The sequence below is a fragment of the Zeugodacus cucurbitae genome, chromosome 5 (genome assembly GCF_028554725.1).
Source record: "Zeugodacus cucurbitae isolate PBARC_wt_2022May chromosome 5, idZeuCucr1.2, whole genome shotgun sequence".
Lineage (NCBI taxonomy): Eukaryota > Metazoa > Arthropoda > Insecta > Diptera > Tephritidae > Zeugodacus > Zeugodacus cucurbitae.
In genome coordinates, this window is record NC_071670.1 from 37,230,650 (window position 1) to 37,247,571 (window position 16,922).

The window sequence follows — 16,922 nt, forward strand, 5'->3', positions numbered from 1 at the left end:
GAATTAGCATGACTGAATTTGGTTTTATCAGCAAAGTTACGCAAGCTTTCTATGGAATATGAAATTATTCATAGTCAAACAATGGTCTGCTTGAGGTAGGTTTATAAGTGAGTTGCAGTAGTTCCATCATTCGTATTAATATTTTTAATAAACTTTATCTAACATATTTGAGAAGGTACCTGCGCAAAGTACTTGTAAACTCTAAAAGCTGTACTCTGCCTCTGAATGTTTAAATAGCTTTTATACGACTTAAGAACTTAGCTATTCCACTAAGATGCGTATACCTCACTGTATGAGATGCCTCACTAACGCCTCATACAACAATTTTGTATCAAAAGTTTTTTATCAGTTAAAGTTGGAATAAAATGGAATTCGGTTTTTTATGTAAATTGCTAATTGAAAAAAATAATAAAACAATAACTTCCAACTAATTCTTAATATTATATTTAAACATAAATATACATATATACAAAAGTAAGTAATAAATAAGTCAACTTAATTTATAAAGTTACTATCAAGTTCATTGCCATTATCCACTTCTACACTCTCCTCACTGCTATAATCGTAAACCGCATCCTTCCAATCACAGAGCGAAGGATATTTCTCACTTATCTTATAAACACATTTGCTCGCCGCAAGACCGCTTTGATAGACGGGTTCTCCTAGTATATTTGTATAGTCATAATTGCATGTCATCAGCAATTTCATAAAATTAATATCACTCGGATCGCGATAGCGTATAGCCGCACAGCCCACACGATGCGCACGATCAGCTACCAGCATGGTGAAGTGACCGATTTTTTTGCTGAAAGAATAGAAATTAAGAAAGAATTAGAAATGAATTACAATATCAGGAATAAGGTACAGTTATAGATATTTGATTAAACGCACCTTTATTCTTGTTATTGTTTTCGTAAATTTTCAATCTTTCATTAATATTTTTTTTGCAATAACACTCAGCAGTAATTTAGAAATCATTTTAAAACTAGTTTTAAGTTAATTTTCAAAAAAAAATTGGGAAAATAGCCTAAAAATACTTAGACACTTGATTTTACGCATTTGACTTTTTGTAATGAATGAGAGTGGATATTTTTTTTTTCTGGTGAATATTATAGTTTAATAATTAATTACACCTCTTCGTCTCCACTGTTTTTCTAAGGATCATGAGGTCAAATTCCATCCAACAAGCTTTTATTCGTTCCCTATGCTCCAAACAATTTGCATATACCTTTAAAGCTAGGGATTGCAATCTAAACTACATGCGGGCCAGTCCAATAAATTGATTTCTTTGTCTTGAAAAAAGTACTCTTTTGTATGAATGTAATTAACAAATGGTCCAGCAACTCTGTATCCTTCTTTGAGTAAATTTCTGTGCGACAATTTATGATTATACGTAAAGGCACCCCATACCATTACAAAACCCCTTCCAAAGTTTCGCATCATTCTTTGGGCATGTTTTTTTGCTGGTATCGTTCCAAGAGACCATTAAGATTAAGATCTTCTCATCTGAAAATATGACGTATTTCCACTCTGCATATACTTGTGGGCAAACGCCGACCTCGTCTCTTTGTGGAACTTTGACAATCTTCGACGCTCGATCGTTTTCTTCCATTTAATGCCTCCAGTTTCTCTCAAAGCACAAGCAAGGTGTCGTTTGATCACAGAAAGACATAATTTATTTTTTATTTGTACACACGCCCTCCAATTTTTGGTGGCTCCGTCACTAATTCGGCCATTACCACGCAAGCTTAGCTCTTTACTACCTCATGTCTTGAGTCTCTTACCACAATTTTTACGCTTTTTAATAAATTTAGAACAATGGTGTCAGATCTCTCAATTTTGAGTGCAATTAGCAAGAACAAGTATTATTCATTAAAAAAATTATTTTCCAAAGGCGGTAGCGTTTTTCCCTTCTCATATCTAGAATTTTATTCTTTTAATTATCCAAATATCCAATTTAAGTGGTATTACAATTGTTTGAGCTTTTAAGATTAGCGAAATATTCCTTGATCTTTTTTTATCGTAAAATTATCAGATTTTTCAGCTAAAAGTTCAGTCAGTTAATTAAATCTGACAACTATTTATCACAACTTTGAGATATAGGGCGTAGGTTTGGCCTGGCCGAGCGATCCCACCACAAATTTATACAATTATCTCAGAGTACTAGTCTTAAGTATAATACTGTCAATGACGATATAGAAGGAGTTATATATGTATTCATTTATGACGACAGTACGCTGAATGGTTGTTATTCGATAAAAGTCGTTCAAAGCGTGCAAATACAACCGTCGTTCGATGTTAGTCAGTATGTTTCGGAAATCTCTTGGAAATATTATATTCATAGTAAAATTATTAATAAAAGATCGTTTGTTGATCCTTATTATGTGTCATATTGGAACGATTGGACGTCGATATCAAGGGTTAAAGACTTTTTGGCCCAGTTATAGAACAAATCCATATCGATCTCGTATCTCCATATCTATGTACAACATTACGTGGAATACAAAACCTCAACTTAGGATATCTGGTAACACTAATATTTCACTTCAGAGTTGCTGCTTAAAACACTTTCAGCTATCATTATTCATTTTTCTTTGGTCATCTGTCTCAATCAAGCTACCCAACCTCAATCGAAAACTCATCACACAATTTTTACTCACCCTTCCGGATGTGGTCTGTATTGATCAATGTATGATTGATTGGCAATGCGAAACTCTCGAAACCAATCCAAAATAAACGATTTAATACGCTTCGCATGTGATTTGAATTCACGACCAATCCAAAAGTAACCAATATTCTGACCGCTGAACTGATAACGCGGCGTATTGCGACACTGATCGTGCGCGAACTGACAGCGCTTCACATGCAACGAAGCAATATACTCAAGTTCATCGTCCCACTTGAGCATTGGCATGTGTGCGGCGGCGCGATAACCCTCCAGCTGACCGGAGGCAATGCGCTCACGGGCGAGATTATGCATATCCAAAATAAACTGACGCCGCCGTTGGCCCATATACAACAAATGCGGTTGAGCGCCACAAGCGGGCGCAAACGAGCCGTCGTTGTGGCAACCGATATGCGGCACTTGCAACACATGACTGCCATTGTAGAGCTCACAGAGTGACGGCGTGCAATAGATGTCGGTGGATAGGTCGTCTGGTGGGACAGTGGTTGGTGTAGGCGCATTTGGTATGTTAGTGCTGCCAGCGCTTGTGGTATTGCTGTCAGCGTTGGATTGGCTTGTGGCAATGTTGGGATTTGTTGCTGACTCGGTTGTAAGTTCAACTTGCAATTCCCCGCTAGCAATTGTCGTCGCTGTTATGTGTATCGCTTTTGTTGTTGCAGCTGCATACTCTGTGGTTGGCAGTGCTGTGGTGGCCACCGCTATTTTCACCAGCGTTAGTTCCGCGATCAAGAGCGTTAAGTACGCGCCGCACAAAAGTTGTCGAAACATTTTCGTACAAAAATGTTTTCAACTTTTGCTTAAACTATTTTCTTATACTATTCACTAAATTTCGTACCGTTCTAAGCCGTAAATGAAACGCGACTGATTGAAATTCATTGATTTCATAGTATTTTTAGTAAGATTACTTCGCCAACAGCTGAGGGCTGACAGCAGTGAGTGAGTGAGTGCTGTGGCCAGCAGCATTTGAATAAAGCAAAGATGCTGTTAATGCTATTAACCATTTGTTGTTGTTGTTAGTGTTGCTACTATTTAATTCGCAACGGTCTCATCATCGTTATTCAACAGATATTTGAATGTGGCTGCGATTGGTGGCGAGCGTGTAGCACATAGCTCATTAAAGTTATTTTGTTTGCAATTATAGCGCTAAGTATATGTTTATACAGCACACACATTTACATACACACTTGCCAGTCTGAAGTTTTTGTATCTGCTATTATTTTTTCATGCTGATTACGACGTGCATATCGATATCATTGATTTTCATTTAAAAAAATCTAAGCTCTACACTCTGCTGCTATATGGTATATATGCTGAGTACTATGCAATTATTTATTGTTACGTTCGAACTGCAAAATTATTGGTTTATCGGAGAGTAAAAAGTGTAGTTCTAACAGAAAAAACCAACAATTGTGAAAAAACGTGAAGAATAAAAATAAGGAAGTCATTAATCGTGCCAAAATAGTTCAATTAGTTGCGCTTAATGCTAGTAGTGTGCGCTGATCAATCAATTTTTAACAGATATTTAATTCTGATTGCTGCGCTTCATTACATAAAATACTAATGTTTACTTACAAACGCGTAAAGAAATCGAGATATCTTCAAACCAATTTGTTGGCAAATATATGTACATACAAATGTATGAGTATAAGGGTTTCCTCTCAACCAGATTTCAGTTAATGCTGTACCTTTCCTATCGAAAATCAGTCATAAAAGGTTACAAATAACTTTTACATATATTTTACCATCTCGAGACCGTTAAACCATGGCATGGTGTGATCATTACCCTTTAACTGTTTCAAAATTTATATGTGACATCTCCAACTATGCAGAAATAATGTAGAATTTCAACATTTAAATTTTTGAATTTACAATATTTCTTGCATTTAAGGACTACCCTAATGAATTACATATAGAATGGTTAGATAACGAAATATTTGAATTTAATAATATATATAAATCTTCCCGAGCGAAAGTAAAATCCAATCAATGTAAGTCACAATTTATAAACGCTAACAAAAACCGAACTAATTAGATGACTATTAAGCAAAAAAAAAAAAAACCGGATATTGATCAAGATTTTCATATATCGGTTCAAGTTTCTTATCGTATCATTACTCTGTATTGACGTATAGTGATCAAAATGGGTCCACATTCGCATTGGACCTCCATATACGTGTGTAGCTATTCATTTTCTTTAATATTGCTTATGAAATTTTAGAGTTTAACAATGCCCTGAAATATTATATGATTATCATTCAACTTCCGAATGTTGTAGCTGGTAGTAAAGGTGTTTCTTCTGTAGGCTTTCTTCTACTATTGGAAATGTAAAGCTATTTTTTTTAATTAATTAGAAGACCCGATTTTGAGTGCCTAAAATTGATTCAGATTTCGGCGATCAAACCCAGTTAGGTAGAAGCAACGGAATAACGGAATTCTTTTTTTTAACTTTTTGTTGAAAATATTTATTCATTCGTCTGTATTAATGTTGTCGCACTTATGCCAATACTTCTTCCAATCGTGGAAACATTTCTCATACTCCGTCTTTGGCTCTTTCAGCGATTTCTTGTATGCTTGTAAAACGACGGCCCTTTAAGGTTGTCCTTATTTTTTGGAAATATGAAAAAATCACACGAAGCAATGTCAGGCGAATATGGAGGATGGGACATCGTTAAAGTATTGTTTTTGGCCAAGAATTCACGAACAAGCAACGAAATGGATCTTTTAGAAATCGAAATATTAAAAATTAAATTCATAATGAAAAAATCAAAAAAATTACAATAAGACTTTTGAACAATTGGAAGTTTTTAAATTTCCGTTCACACCCCGTACGACCAAATAGGAGAAGGTTCTGTTAACCTTGAGTCCCTTTCGAACAGTTAATTGATGCTGTGAAAATTATTTTCCTGGCCTGGCACCTACTAACACCTTTTTCATAATTTGAAATTTATTGACACGTGCGATTTCAATTCTTCATCATATGAGTGGTAGTCAAGATCTCACACAGCTGCGACAGTCATTCAAGCGGTAACTCAAGCAATAGTCCCGTTTTATTTATATGTTATAATAAGAACTGCAAAAGGCAGCAATGCCTTACGAATATATGTATTATTTATATACGTACTATTATTTCTGAGAGTTAGGTCTGATCTTCAAAAGGCATATTCCGTAAATAAACCGGTATCAGATAAATTTTTGTGATCCAAGTGGATAAGTTTTTAATTGACGAATTTATTTCAGTGACCTAGTCCAGCTAAGCTTAAACAGCTTTTCTTTCAGCTGAATATGTTTTAAGAACAACAACACACACAAATTCAAACTATCACGAAATAGACCTTTAAACAAATCCTAACTTCTTTTATATTTATATATTCTCAGAATGAGTGGCAAGATGTATTAATAGAAAAGGTGTTGTCAAGAGGTGGAAAGAATTTCGTGACGTCAGTACGATGACTAAATGGTTAGAAAAAGAACCTTTATAACCGCAAATTGGTGAAAGCCGATTAAGTTATATAATGGTGTCCGCTAAGAGTTATGTGAAAGAAAGATCAAGCATATGGTCTTTATTTGAGTGAAAGCTAGGCTTATATAAACTATTCTATAAGATTACCTACACTTTTGTTCTGGAACAACTTAATGGTTATGCAAATCCGATCTGCGAGGTGTGGCCACTCATTTACATTAATTAATTCTTTATTTGAAGTGGGTTAATTGGTTAAAGAACCATGCTTTGTTTATGTTTTTATGCTGACAAAAAGTATTTGCATAATTACATATAAATTTGTATAAATATTTACACATTTTTGCTAAACACTGCATTTTGTAGCCAACTACACATGTTATACGTTAAATTGCACAATCGTATATGAATATTTATAAGCGAGGAAGATTTATTAAATTACAACTAGCAATTGACAGCATTTTTGCATGTATACTTACTTATGTACAAATATTTATTAAATTAAAGGAAACGTACTTACACATTTTCTTTGTTTTGCTGGCATACTACTCCTATTTCATTCGTTTCAAGTGTGAAGGGCGCCTGCCATATAATATCAATATACATATTTTATATTTTTTGTATCAACAGTCGTAAACGTGATGTAATAAGCATTAATGTGCACAAATTAACATAATACTTACGTATGTATGTATGTATGAACAAATGAAGTGAGAATTGAAATTTGAAAACATAGCAAAAAAGCGCAAAGAAGTGTGTTTGTTGTAATGTTACACTGCGCGACATTGCAATAGTGTTAAGTACGAAAAGTAATATAAAATGAACTTCACTATCAATTACAAATTATTATAGGACTGAGAGTGTACACAAAGACCGTGGAGAAATTCGGCGGCGTTCGCAGCAACTCGGACTGACGTATGGAACGATTTGATGCAGTTTAGATCGAGTAAACGTACAAAATACAGCTTGTACAAGAACTGAACCCGCTCGACCTTCCCAGGCGACATCGCTTCTCTCTATGGGCTCTTTGAAAGTTCCAAGAAGATCCGACGTTTTCTAGTCAAAATCTTTTAAGCGATGAGGCCCATTTCTGACTAAATGGGTATGTAAACAAATCAAAATTGCCATCGCATTTGGGATGAAGAGCAACATGAAAAAAAATTAAGGAAAGGATAAGTTCGGGTGCAACCGAACATTTTATACTCTCGCAATTTATTTAGAGATTTACCTATATTTTCGGTGAAAAATTATTATCCTTAGGCACTGAGTTCTTCATGTTTGATATCAGGGGCCTTGAAAAGTCATGGTTCGATTTTGACAATTTTTCCACAAGTGATGTCACAGCTCAAATACAGTATTTGCGTACAGTTTTATTCCGCTAGCTTTATTGGTTCCTTATGAATACATTATAAAGTGAACGAATCAGATGGAATACAAAGTTGAGTTATAAGGAAAGAAGTCGTGTATTATATACCGAATTTCATTGAAATCTGTCGAGTAGTTCTTGAGATATGGTTTTTGACCCATAAGTGGGCGACGCCACGCCCATTTTCCATTTTGTAAAAAATTCTCAGTGCAGCTTCCTTCTGCCATTTCTTATGTAACATTTCGTGTTTCTGACGTTTCTCGTTAGTGAGTTTACGTACTTTTAGTCATTTTCAACCTAACCTTTGTACCTCCCATACATGGGCGTGGTTATTATCCGATTTGTTTCATTTTTGGACTGTGTAAGGAAACAGCTAAAAGAAACGACGGCAGAATGTTTGGTTTATATCCGCCCAACTTCGAACTTAACCTTCTTATGGTGCCAAGGAACACGTGTTCCAAGTTTCATTAAGATATCTCAATTTTTACTCAAGTTACAGCTTGCACGGACGGACAAACATATATCCGGATTTGAACTTTACTCGTCACCCTGATCACTTTGGTATATATAACCCTATACCTAACTAAAACTATAATACTCTCTTAGCAACTTTTGTTGCGAGAGTATAACAACGGCTTGGTGTGGTTTGTAGGCCATTTCTTCAAAAATGATGCCAGTAAGAACTTAACCATCAATGGGACCGTTATCGCGCCATAATAACCGACTGTTTGATGCCTGAAATTAAAGCTATTGAGCTCGGTGACATTTGGGTTCAACAAGACGATGTCACTTCCCACACATCGCATCAATCAATGGATTTATTGAGAGAACACTTCAGTGAGCAGATAATGTCACGTTTGGGCCGGTTGATTGGGCACCAAGATCATGTGATATCACACCGTTAGACTTTTTCCTTTTTTCCTGTGGGGATATTTAAAGTCTAAAGTCTATGCGGATAATCAAAATTCCAAAGACTGCTCGAATGATAGGTAACATTCGCATTCAATTTGAATTTTCTGTGTATTTTCTTGATAAATCGAAATCTGGTAATATATTAATTTAATAATAATTAATCCAATAAAATTTGACGCAGAGCGTAATCTAACCTAAAGATGGTTTGTTTACAATGTTATTAATTTTTTACAACATACTTATATAAAGTTCAATAAACGTCGAAGCCGACAAAGGGTTTTAGTTGTAGAAAAAACACATATTTTATTATCGGAAGAGTTGGTTACTATAGAGAAGGGTTATCACTATTAGAGTGGGTGATAGAAGTAAGTTCAATTTCATACGAGGAAATATAGCATTAGAGCATGATCTATGTAAAGCTAGAGTTGCTATGACTGAAGGAACTGTGTTGTTTTAATGATAAAATTTTTAAGAGAATTTGCTTGAGTTATTTTACATCAATCAGATATTGTGGTCTCTAATTCGTTAAAAAAAAAATCGCAAAATCGATTTGAGTCTGGCTTCTAGTTAGATAAAGACAGATGAAAACTAAGAATATAAAGAATAAAACTTAAATTTCTTTTACAGTAAGAAGAACACTTTAATATCTGCAGCGTCTATTAAATTTCATAGTAAAAACTCAAAACATTTTACTAACTTCATTTCTCCTTTTCTTCTTTAAGACACAAAATAACTGTCATATCTTTTTAACAAAACAACAAATACAATGTCCATGTCCAAAAATTTAGACATTGGCCCACAATATTCCAATCGCTGTCATTTGCGGATTATATGTCCACACTTGTCATGTTAAATGAAACTAACAATAGTTTTGATTGCAAATGAACAGCTTAAAATAAAACTTGTATACTAATATAAATATTTATATATATGTATGTATGTATTTAAGTGTTTGAATATATTTACATATGTACATATATAGATATTCAGTGTTTGTTGTCTTTTGTGCTTTGATCGAACGATCAAATGAATATTTATTTTGTCAACGATGACGAAGAGATACAGCAGTAATTATTACAAATTAGACATACATGTGTATAAACATTCTTCTACACATATTTCTATTGTATATAAAGACAGGTGTCAGTTTTAATTTGTTTTTGTGTTTTTAACTTTGTTTTTGCACCAACTGTTTTTTACTGGACTTCCAAAAATTGTGAGGTCACTCATTACCACTAAAGATTAACTTAGTCACAAAGCAACATGAGCACCCCTAAGCATTAATGAACCCCCATGCATTCCACTGAATTTGTCCAACAGCTTAGAATATTAGTCGCTTTTGTTAGTTTTAAATTTACTACGTTAAAATATGATAATGCTATGAAGTCATAGTATATATAGACGGAATAAGCCCATCCACTGACTGTTTTTTTTTTACCTTTTTCGTTATATGATGAGTCAGAGGTTCATCTAGGAACCTTCAACGAAAAATTCATATTTTATAAATAAAGCTTTCAACAACTAAGTACTCAGTATTTCTTGAGTAATTAAAGAAGCCTATTCGTGATGTAGTTAAGAATATTCTACGACCAGCCGAAAAGCTTGATAACTTTAATTTTTTAAATTATCTTTTGACTTGGAACTTAAGTATTTTGGTCTGGTTGAAAATTCATCATTGAAGTCTTTGTAATTTCGAAATGGGAGAACAATTACGGTACACTCCTAAAATTACATTAAATAATTTAATTAATTAATTTCTACTCTCTTAAAGAGGATATATCTTCCTTCAAAAACTTCCTCTCCTTCATAAAATTTACTATAATATTAAGCCTTAAAATTCATAATGAATTTAAGCCAGTATTATTTACCTTCAAACAGGGTATCCGTGTTCAACAATATACGTGTGAAAAAATCAAACCGGTAGTCTGCCAGTCTGTCAGTCTACGATTCAGCGCATTCATGCTATTACGAGTACGAGTCAGCGTCAAATTAAAGGCGGTGCGACTATCAAGCTATTTGCATGTAAGTGATTAATCGCCAAACAATTAACTATTCAGTAATCACACATAAAGTTAAACCTAACACGGCTTATTATTTAATTTAAGATTTTTTTGCAAACATTTTATATAAAATTCTGTAATTTTTTTCTGAATTTTTTATAGCAGTTTGCGTTTCAATAAAGCAATTTGTCAGCTATCAAACTAATCATAATTCTTTATTGATTACCAGCGAACGCTAGCACAGGTAATGCTTCTATATTTAACTACAAAAGTATACAATCCTAGCTAGCAGAGTTAGTAGTAAATAAATAAGTGGAGAGGTAAGCTTTGTCTGCAGTTCTTTTCAACGGTAATGATTAAATTAAAATTAAAAGTAAAGCTTTACTTGCTGATTTGCGTTTTCATTGCATGCGCTTTGGTTAATGATTTCTGCAACATAATGACAAGTAATTGCAACTCTAACTGGCATTAGTTGCACGAATTGGCAATAATTGATTTGTAATTATATAGTCTTATTGGCGTCTGTTTGTTTGCTTTCTGTAGTTTTTCAAGCTATTAAATTTGAAGCTTTAGACTTGATCAGTAACACAAATATTTATCGGCAAATACAAAAATAAATTTCTTAAGGATTAGCTATAAGTCAAATTAACCCTTAAAATTGCTTCTGTCTACTTTTTAATTTAAGTCTACTATTGGTTTAGATTTGTCTTCTACTAAGTAGCTTAACCTTTTTTATACTCTCCCAACAGATTTGCTAAAGAGAGTATTATAATTTTGTTCACATAACGGTTGTTTGTGTCACCAAGAAATAAGAGAGTTAGATATGGGGTTATATATATATATAAATGATCAGGATGACGAGTGGAGAAGAAATCCGGATGTCTGTCCGTCCGTCTTTCCGGCCAAGCGATAGCTTGAGTAAAAATTGAGATATCTTAATGAAACACATGTTCCTTGGGACCGTGAGAGGGTTGCTTTCGAAAATGGGCAAAATCGGACCATTGCCACTCCCACAAAATGGCGAAAACACATAATGTGCCATAACTAAGCTTTAAACTTTATTTGGAATAGAGGATCGCACTAGGAAGGGGCATATTTGGATGTAATTTTTTTTGGAGAAGTGGGCGTGGCCCCCCAAATCGGTTATTTGTGTATATCTCACACACCAAATGAAGCTATATAAACCAAACTTTTTGCAGTCGATTCTATTACGTACCCCACTACACACCATGAAAATAGTTGAAATCGGATAATAACCACGCCTACTTCCCATACAAAGGTTAGGTTGAAAATTACTAAAAGTGAGTTAACTCACTAAGGAAAAACGTCAGAAACACTAAATTTTACAGAAGGAAGCTTCACCCAGATTTTTTTTACAAAATGGAAAATGGGCGTGGCATCGCCCACTTATGGGTCAAAAACCATATCTCAGGAACTACTCGGCAGATTTCATGAAATTCGGTATACAATATTTTCTTGACACCCTGATAGCACGGATAAAAAATGGGCGAAATCGGTTCACAACCACAACTTATTTCCTTATAACTTAATTTTCAATTCCATCTTATGCCTTCACTTTATAATGTATACATAAGGAACCAATGAAGATAGTGGAATAAAACTTTACACAAATAGTACATATCATCTCTGACTTCTCTTGTGAAAAAATTGTAGAAAACGGACTATAACTTGTCAAGGCCCCAGATATAGAACATGTTGAACTCAGCGCGTAAGGGTAAATTTTAACCGAAAATATGAGTAAATCTCTTAGATAATTTAATGTAATTCAGATGAAATTGTTTTCTTCTAATAGCACAAGTTTACAAATTCAGGTCAACTTTTGGATTTGAGCAGATAAGAACGATCCTTAACTATATTTGATATGCTGAATTCGAATATGCATTTAGTTTCTTAAGATTGATTCTAGTTTCCGAGTTCTCGCATGATAGCACCATTGTGCTATAAATAAGTGATTAGAGCAAATAAAAATGCAGAGACAGTGTTGCAAAGTTGATTCAAAGTGTTTTTGTTACGTTTGTGGTAGTTATATGATTAAAAAAAAAATAATAACAAATGCGCTCAAAGATGCGTATCTGCACTACTTTGGTTTCAGAGTAGCAGACACTCAAAGTCATGAATACCGAAATTTATTTGTAACGCATGCAAAACAAAGCTGTATAAGTGGTCATTGAGAGAACGTGAGTACTTTTCCTTTCAATGCCAGCGCTCTCGAGAGAACCTAAAAACCATGTAGATGATTGCTACTTTTGTTTGATGAAAATTAAGGACATCTTTTCAAAATTACGTTTACCACTTTCTTGGTAATCACAAATCCCCTAATTTTAAGGAAATTATTGGCGATATGTTGCAAAATTATCGAAAGATTAGAGTTAGAATGTCTCTAAAGATCCATTTTCTGCATTCCTATCTCGATTTTTTTCCCGAAAACTTGGGTGATACGAGCGACGAACAAGGAGAACGGCTACACCAAGATCTAGCCAACATTGAAAGAAGATACCAAGGATTTTGGGATGAAGGCATGATGAGCGACTACTGTTGGACTCTAATACGTGAAACAGATACTAAACAATACAAAAGGCAAAGTTCCACCAATCTTCATTTCTGATATGTTACTTTTAAGTTAATAAAATTAATATTATTTGACAAAAATCATAAAAAAATAAATTCTTGATTATTTCAAAAACTAGAATCAATCTTAAAAAACGAAATGAAGATTCGGATTCAGTGTCATCAATTGTCATAGAAACCACTTTTGGTTGCCCAGATCCAAAACCGTGTATACTTGTGTAGTGTTCTGTTCCAAAAATTATTAAAATCGGGTCATAACATCTCTTAGCCCCCATGTACCTAATTATAGGTTTTTTAAAAATACGGTGGGCTTTATTCCTCATATACATATGTATTGATAAATATTTGAGATATCTTAGCAAAATTAAGTGAGCGTATAGTCTTGGATATAGTGCACCTTGCTGGTGAAAATGAATGAAATCGGTTCAGGAATTACCTCAGCCCTCATATGCTATATATGACGATTTGCGTTATTCTATTAAACTTTATGCCGAATTTATGGGTAAATTTGTGTGTTATGTTAATACAATTTCTTCAACAAATTGCGAGAGTATAAACTGTTCGGTTACATCCGAACTTAGCCCTTCTTTACTTGTTATTTTGTATATTTGCCCCCATATACAAATATGTTAATACAAAAACATTTTCGAAATTTCATGCAAACCTAAGCTTCAGTATTTAAAACTTAATTAAGCTTAGTTTACTGCTGTATTAATTAAGACCATATTAGATCCAATCTACAGTATACAGTTATAAAAATAATAAACACCTAATGCTAGTTTTAACTATTTCACTTTAATTTTGCTCACTGCTCACTAATGTGAAATACAGTTAGCATCCGTAATACTGCGGTAATGCCCCAAAGTGTTGTATTTTGCATTTTGTTTTATTTACTTGTATGCAAGCAACAACCACACACATTTTGGAGCTAATTAAATTCATGCACACAAATTTTTCTAATTAAAAGTTTCAAATGAAATAAGATTCGTGGCGGTCGGTGAAAGAGAACTGAGAAAACCACGTAACTATTTGAGGAATAAATTCAAATAATATGGAAAAAGTGAATATAAAAAGAAAAGAGTGTTTCAAATAAACACTAGAAAAGAAAAATTAAATATTATGTTTCTATGTACATACGTACAGATGTATTTAAAATTGCAAAAATATAGCAAAAAGTACAAATGAGGTGAACAATTTTGTTTGTTGTGATGATTAGATGTTCTTACAATTTAAACAAATTTTATTCATTCAATGACCGACATCTCTCATTCAATGGCCAACATGAATTGACGTGGCCCTAAATAACTAAAATACTTCTTATAGTATAAATAGAACTTCGCTCACGTGATTAATACAATTTAAACAAATCTTACCTCAAAGTGTTAACGAATTGGACTTCGCATGACCTACAAAAACGTTAAAAAGTCGGATAGCACATAAACCTATAAAATGTAGAATAATCTGACCACAAGCAATCCTTCAAAATATGAACAAACCAGGCATCACTTCAATTCATAGAATGTAAGCAATTCTGACATCACGCGACCTCTCTAATTGCAAACCTGAGATCCTTCAGACACGTGATTTCGATTTAAACAAAATTGATATAAACAAACCATACATTACTTCAATCTATAAAATGTGACCTCTCAATGTAAATAAACCCGACTTCATGTGACGTGAGCCTTCAAAATAAAAATCAACTTAATCTATATTATCCAGAATAAAAAAAATTCTTATCCCCTTAAAAATCCTCACAAACCAGACCTGGCATGGACCCATAAATTGTAGACATACCTGACCACACGACCCCACGAGACAAACTAAAATAATGTTACAAAAAAAAAGGAAACAAACACTACGTTACGTGACGCCTTAAAATATATACAAATCTTATATCACGTGACCCCGCAAAATGTAAACAACCATGACGGCTCGTGATCCCACAAAATGAAAACAATGAGGTCAATGACCTTTGACATGGGTTTGTTGACATTTTGGCCGAGGTTAATAACGTTTGGCCAGGGTTTGTTTACATTTTGGGCGAAGTCAATGACCTTTGACTGAGGTTTGTTTACATTTTGGTAGAGGTCAATGTCCTTTGACCAGGGTTTGTTTACATTTTTGGCAGAGGTCAATGACTTTGTTCGTGGTTTATTTATGTTTTGAGGAAACATGTTAGAGTAAGTTTGTTAAATTTTTAGGGGTCATATCGCGCCAGAATTATCTAAAATTTTAAAGAGTTTTTAGTTTTGTAGACATCTTGAAGGGCCATATGGTGTATTGTGTGTTCACATGTTAAAGGGTCAAGTAGGGTGATATAGATTCGTTAATTTGTCTAATAGACAATACTGATTTCCTAGATCACATTAACATCCCCTAACTAAATGTTAGAGAGAATTATATTTTTTCATCAGCTATGTATCCAGCAAGATGAAAAATATTAAAAATAATAAAAAATAATAAAAGTATTTTGAATCATATACTGCCCAGCAGCAACAAAATTTGAACATAGAGAGAATAATAATTAAACAATGTGAAAAAAACTTCAAAAAAATCTTTTGAAAGCTCAATAAAGCGCACTTCATTAACAAATGCCAAAAGGCAAGTTCAGAAGCGGCAAATTGCGAGCGGCAAAAACGAAAACAAGCTGCAGCTTGAATAATAACAAAATATTTGCATTTGAAGCACAATCCAAAGCAGAAAAGTGAAAGAAAATGTGATGCGAATTGCAAAGCTAAATTAGGTGCGAATTTATGCATTTCAATTTAAAGCAGCGAGCAAAATATGATTACAAGTAGATGCAGGAGCACGCAGTTGTGTGCATATATACACACATACATATACATTTGTATTCGCAAATATTCATCTAAGCACGCTCGTGTGTATTCGGTATTCCGTTTCACAGCTGAACATGAGAATCGCATTAAATAAGGAAGCAATAAATTTCGGCATTTGCTACAAAAACACACGCGAAAAATGTTAATGAAAAGGCAATACCTACATACACATACATACATACGTATACTTAGATATAAGGATTTTGCATAAACGCACGCCCTTGTGGGCGAATACGCTTGTGTTCTGCGCTTAAATTTCTGCGTACTTAACGTTTCAATTTGGCAAATCCTACAGCTCAACTGCTGCTGCTGCTGCTAGCGCGCCACATAGCCAAACGTAGATAATTTTGGATTATTTGAATTCGAGTTAAACTCAATTCGGAATCTAATGCGCTTTGTATGGGCGAATAAAGTTAATACTAAACTAGCAGCTATGCTCAAATCAATGCTAACAACTATCGCGTATCGACAATCAGCATTTTCAACACTAATACAACAACACCAACACACTTGTGTATGAAAGAACGGGTACGGCTGCGAACATGTAAACAGATACGGATTTTATAAGTGAATATCTATAATAGGTATAGTGTCTGTATTGACTGTGAGGATTCCACTCATGTGGATGGTGGGCTGAAATATCGATCTAAGTTAGATCTAAATATTCTGGAAAAGAATTTTTTTAAGTTGAAGTCGAGGTCTTCTGTTCCAAATTTTGTTCTTAGCAGAAAAGTTCTACATCGCATCAACTTTACTATACCCTGAACACTTTGAAGAAAGGTGGAAGGGGAGCCTTCAGTCTGGAACTCTCAGCCAACTAAAGGCTACCAGAATACTGCAGTGCTCTTCAAGCAGAAGTGATTACATTGAGGTAGTCTTGTCTGCTTCAGAGAGGTGTGTATTCACTCTGACAGTAGAGCCAAAATCCTAGTAATGAGGTCGATTTGACAAGGCAGCCATATCACAGCGGGATCGGGGGGATCGGGGACTGTATAGCTGAACAAATTGCAAGAGAGTGTCCACTTGCCACAATTTCATTCAATTGGTAAGGAGTCGGTTGGTCCGTTATCCA

At 34.2% G+C, this 16,922-nt stretch overlaps 1 protein-coding gene across 1 annotated transcript; it reads right to left on the reverse strand.

Moving 5' to 3' along the window:
• Positions 1-425: 425 nt before the first annotated feature.
• LOC105211962 (antigen 5 like allergen Cul n 1) lies at positions 426-3,633 on the reverse strand. The gene is made up of 2 exons (XM_011183678.3): positions 2,661-3,633; positions 426-805 (listed from the first exon to the last, which is right to left on the reverse strand). Exons 1-2 carry the CDS (start codon positions 3,452-3,454, stop codon positions 496-498), a joined length of 1,104 nt encoding a protein of 367 aa, XP_011181980.2. The 5' UTR covers positions 3,455-3,633; the 3' UTR covers positions 426-495.
• Between the last annotated feature and the right edge of the window lie 13,289 nt (positions 3,634-16,922).

Bases quoted from the DNA above. Each gene is read 5' to 3' on its own strand.
- LOC105211962 (XM_011183678.3), bottom strand. From the start codon at position 3,454: ATGTTTCGACAACTTTTGTGCGGCGCGTACTTAACGCTCTTGATCGCG. The intron at 806-2,660 runs GTGAGTAAAAAT...CTATTCTTTCAG, and splicing joins TACAGACCACATCCGGAAGG to CAAAAAAATCGGTCACTTCA.